The sequence below is a fragment of the Cyprinodon variegatus genome, unplaced genomic scaffold (genome assembly GCF_000732505.1).
Source record: "Cyprinodon variegatus isolate N-32 unplaced genomic scaffold, C_variegatus-1.0 Scaffold1728, whole genome shotgun sequence".
In the NCBI taxonomy this organism is placed as follows: Eukaryota; Metazoa; Chordata; class Actinopteri; order Cyprinodontiformes; family Cyprinodontidae; genus Cyprinodon; species Cyprinodon variegatus.
Genome location: NW_015152181.1, coordinates 76,917 through 81,527, shown reverse-complemented (window position 1 = coordinate 81,527; position 4,611 = coordinate 76,917). Strand labels below are relative to the sequence as shown.

Below are 4,611 nucleotides of genomic sequence, written 5' to 3'. Positions count from 1 at the left end.
GGTCTTGGAGTGGATCAAGACTGGATCATCAACCAGAAACGGTCCCACAGGCTCATCTTTGATGATAGCAGCCCATAGCATTACCCCACCTCCACCTTGCTGGCGTCTGAGTGGATAAGGAACTTGCTGCCCTTTACTGATCCAGCCTGGTGTCCATCCATCCATCTGGACCATCTAGACTCTCTCTCATTCCATCAGACCAAAACACCTTGGAGGAATCAAGCTTCAGATATTTCTTGGCCCAATCTTAACGTTTTTTCTCGTGCGTCTTGTTCAAAGGTGTCCTTTTGTCAGCTTTCCTTACCTTGGCAGGTCCCTGAGTATTGAGCACCTTGTGCTTCTCGGCGCTCCAGACATGTTGCAGCTCTGAAATATGGAACAACTGGTGGCTAATGGCTTCCTGGCAGCTTCACGCTTCATCCTTCTCAATTCATTGGGAGTTATTTTGCGTTTTCTTTCTTTAACACGCTTCTTGCGCCCCTGTCGGCTATTTGCCATGAACCGCTGGATTGTGCGATGATCCCGCTTCAAAAGCTTGGATATTTCCAAACTGCTGCTCCCCTCTGAAAGACATCTGACACTTTTTGACTTTTCAGAATCTGTCAAATCTCTTTTCTGACCCATTTTGCCAAAGGAATGGAAGTTGCCTAATAATTAAGCACACTTTATATAGGGTGTTGATGTCATTAGGCCACACCCCTTTTAATTACAGAGATGCACACCACCTGATTTACTTAATTGGTAGTTGGTTTCCAGCCTATATAGCTTGTAGGACATGTATGAAAAGGATGATGTGGTGGAAATACAAATTTTCCTAATAATTCTGCAAACAGTTTATATCTCTATAAATCTATGAAGGAATCGCTCTGATCTGTAGGATCCTACTGAGAGCGCAGGTGGGAAATGAAATCCAGATTCCTCCAAAAACAGCAAATCCAATAAAATCAGTTTTTATCTTGTGACCCAAACTATAAAAGGTAACTTGATTATTCTCTCCAGTCAATCAGCAACATGATGGGGTGGGGCAATTTCTGTCCCTCAGACCAAGGATTCAGCAGGATAAGCTGGACCTTAGATTATAACCATCTAAACTCTGATTGGCTCCTCCTCTGTTCTTCACGGTTTAACCTGAAACTAATCAACATTCTGTTTTCATGGTCTTTGTTTCAGCTTCTAAATAAAGTTTATGATTCTTTATGCCTAGTTTTAAACTGCTTCATTCTCAGCTGGTTCCGGTCCAGTTTGTTGATGTGAAGCAGAGCCTCAGAGGCGGTTCTCCACCCTAATGTCTTTAACAGCTTTGCTGGTAATAAACTCAGCGTGGCCAAGGTCACAAGAACAGGAAGCCTTTGGAAATTACAAAGTAAAAATAGCCAGCATGTTTTTTTTGTTTTGTTTTTTTAAGAACCACTGGCCCATTTAGCCCGGGTTCCAGTTAATGTGGGAGAAATTGTAGAAGGATGGAATAGAAAATGATCCTAGACTCTCCACAATATTCCAGCTGTCAGTTTACAGTAAAACACATCTGATCTATTTTTATACCAAACTCCTGGAAGAATCCATCTCATCTTCTGATGTTTTTACCTAAAGACGGTGGGAGTGTTGGAGCTTTAAAAGAAAAAAAGGCCCCCAAAACAACCTGTGTTTGAAATGTGGGTCCTGCATCAAAGTTAATAGCTTATTCCAAGAGTGTTTCTACAAAAGGCTTTATGCACTGTAAAAAAAAAGCAATCTAGATAATTAAAAACTTCTTAAATTAAGTGTTTTTACCTTTAATTTAGTAGGTAAATAAGAGGATTTGTTTATACTTTTTTCATCTTAAAATAAGATAATTAGATAAAATGCGCTTGAAATGAGACAATGCAATTTATTTATTTATTTATTTTATTGTAAATTCTATTGGCAAAGTGTCGCACTTACCTCCTGAATTCAAGAAAAATATCCTATTTTGAAGAAAAATAAGTTATTTATTGCATTTTATCATGTGAACGGCACCAATAAATGTACATTAAACTGAGAGATTATCTCTCCTGCGTTTATTTTCTATGTTCATAAATCAATATAATAAATTAGCAAAACTACTGATAACTGATGACTAGCTCTGAAAATTCAGACTAAACATCCACAACTAGGGCAGGGTAAAAAAATAAATTTAATCGATTTTGAATCGATTCCTTTACATTTTTGCAAACTCGATATCTAGGGAATGAGATCGATTAGTTTTATAGTGACGCACATGATGTTCGCATTTAAATGAGCAGTAAAGATGCACACAGATGACTTCAAGCCAGACAGCTGCAAATATAGCCAATAGGTTGACTGAAGTCATTAACAAATGGGGGCTGAGCAGCAAACACCCTGTAGTTACAGACAGCGCTGCTAATATGGTTTGTGCAGCGAAGATAATGCAGCTCCTGCATGTCTGCTGTGTCACGTCTGCTCGCTCCAGTGAGGCTTCACTTTTTCACTTCTCACAAACACACCTTTTCATATCTCATGTTTAAACTGTCTGATTTACAAGTTTGTGCTTTGTGTTTAATGTGACAAGAAAAAACAAAATACATGAGTTTTTGGAAACACAGTTGAACCACTTTCATTATTGTAAAAACAGAATCAAAATTAATCGATTTAGAACTGAATGAATCGAAATCGAATCGATTCAGGACTTTGGAGAAAATATCCAGCCCTATCCACAACCAAACCGAAAAAATCTTTTCAGATTTCTCCCCGTCCCTCACAGTTTTCATCTGCTGAGCCATGCTTCCTGTCTGCGGTGGACGCCATCGCTAACGCAGCCAATGTGTTGCCGCTCTTTCTGCGCCAAAAACGTCAGTCATGGAAAAACGCTGTAACCACAGACTGCAGCGCACATTGACGTTACAGCTACAATGAAAACAATCATTAGACCACCCCAGCCTGCCAATCCAGGGGAACTGAACTATTCCATGTCCTGTTAGAACGAAACGGACATTGAAGAGGAAGTGGTTTGTCTTTTTTCACATGGCTTCATGTGAGGTTTAAAACAATTAATCAACAAATTTATTAATAGGTTAATCGTTAACTGGAGTTTAGAGACTCTAAAACGGGCCTTAAACTGACAGAGCAGCAAGTACACAAAGATTTTTAAGAAAATATATAAACATTTTTCATTTAAGATATAAAAACCTTTATGTCTGTCACTCTGCTCTATCCGGAACTCCAAAAGTGGAAAAGTTTTTAGCTTTTGGCGTTTTAATCTTCCTAAAGCAATGTTTGGTTTCCCGATTATTAATCAATAAGAAAAAAGTCAACAAATGATTTGATTTGCTAAATAATCATTAGTTGCATCCCTACTTCATGCTAAAGCTTCATGTTAAAGCATGAACTTTAACAACGAGCCTCTGACGGTCACATCACCGTTTGGTCTGAAACGGCTTCTTTGATCTTCCAACCTGTCAAACCTGTTAGAAATGTGGCTAGCATCTTTTTGATTGTTAACATGAGCTTGACTGACTTCTGGCTCATTGTTTAGTTGGCAGGATGGAAAAACCTGTTTCCACGACCTCATTAACTTCAGACGGTCGCCGCCTTTAAAAGAGTTATTTAGCAGGAAGGAGAGACTGTTTGGAGGAATCCTGCAAGCAAACGGGTTCAAAGGAGACTTTCTGCTGGAGGCAAAGTTTCCTCCTCCAGAGGGACGGCCTCCATCTCTAACAATGGTCAAAGTCTTACTCTCTGACCTTAGAAAAATCCCAGTAAAGCACATTGAAGTTCAAACGTGACGCCATAAGAAAAAGCTGCAGGAAAACACCCTGATGGTGAAAGAAAGATGTTTGCTGAGATCTTTCATGTATTGTTTCTCTCTGTACTCCGCAGGAGAGGAGACCAGCGTGTTCAAGTGTTCAGTTTCCCGTGAAACAGAGTGCAGCCGCGTAGGCAAGCAGTCGTTCATCATCACTTTAGGCTGCAACAGCGTCCTGCTGCAGTTCTCCTCGCCGGCAGGTACTCCTCTGCATCCTCCTGGCATCAGTCATGGAAAACTGATATTCTGGAGGCGTTTTATTTGCTTGGAGCATGGTTTCCAACGAGTGTGACTGTTTTTATGCTCTGCTTCAGACTTTCAGTCCTTTTATAACCTTCTGAAGAACTGCCGGGGACATGCTGGGGAGTGCTCAGTCTTCAGTGAACGAACAGAGGAGTCCTCTGCTGTACAGTATTTCCAGGTAAGGAGACACAACAAAATGCTTCATTTTAAAGGAAAAGTCCGGTCAGCGAGGAATAATCAATGGATCACTATTTATACCTAAAACTAATACATTCGTCGTGATTTAATGAATTTAGTTTTAATCAATACAAAATTAAAAAAAAATTTCATTGTGATCACTGATTCTGTGAGCAGCCATCTTTGCCCAAATATACTCCTGCCATCTTCCAGCAGTGACGTCACGGTGCGGTAAGCCTAGCGCCATTCTCCCCGCTTTACAAGCTAAATCAATGGGAACTACTAGACACATCTGCTATCAGCAACAATTATTGAAGATTTCCAGAGGACTTCACCATTGAAATTCACCAGAGCTATAGTGAAACTGACAATGCCCACGTGCATGGCAGCTGGATGCTGGACTTCATCGG

General features: G+C 40.2%; 1 protein-coding gene across 1 annotated transcript in view; it reads left to right on the top strand.

The window, feature by feature from the left end:
- Window positions 1-4,611, top strand: part of carm1 (coactivator associated arginine methyltransferase 1) — a 28,595-nt gene that overhangs the window by 6,922 nt on the left and 17,062 nt on the right. The window contains exons 2-3 of the mRNA XM_015404406.1: window positions 3,856-3,981; window positions 4,096-4,202. Coding sequence (XP_015259892.1) covers window positions 3,856-3,981; window positions 4,096-4,202 — 233 coding nt within the window. The remainder of the gene's footprint in view (window positions 1-3,855; window positions 3,982-4,095; window positions 4,203-4,611) is intronic.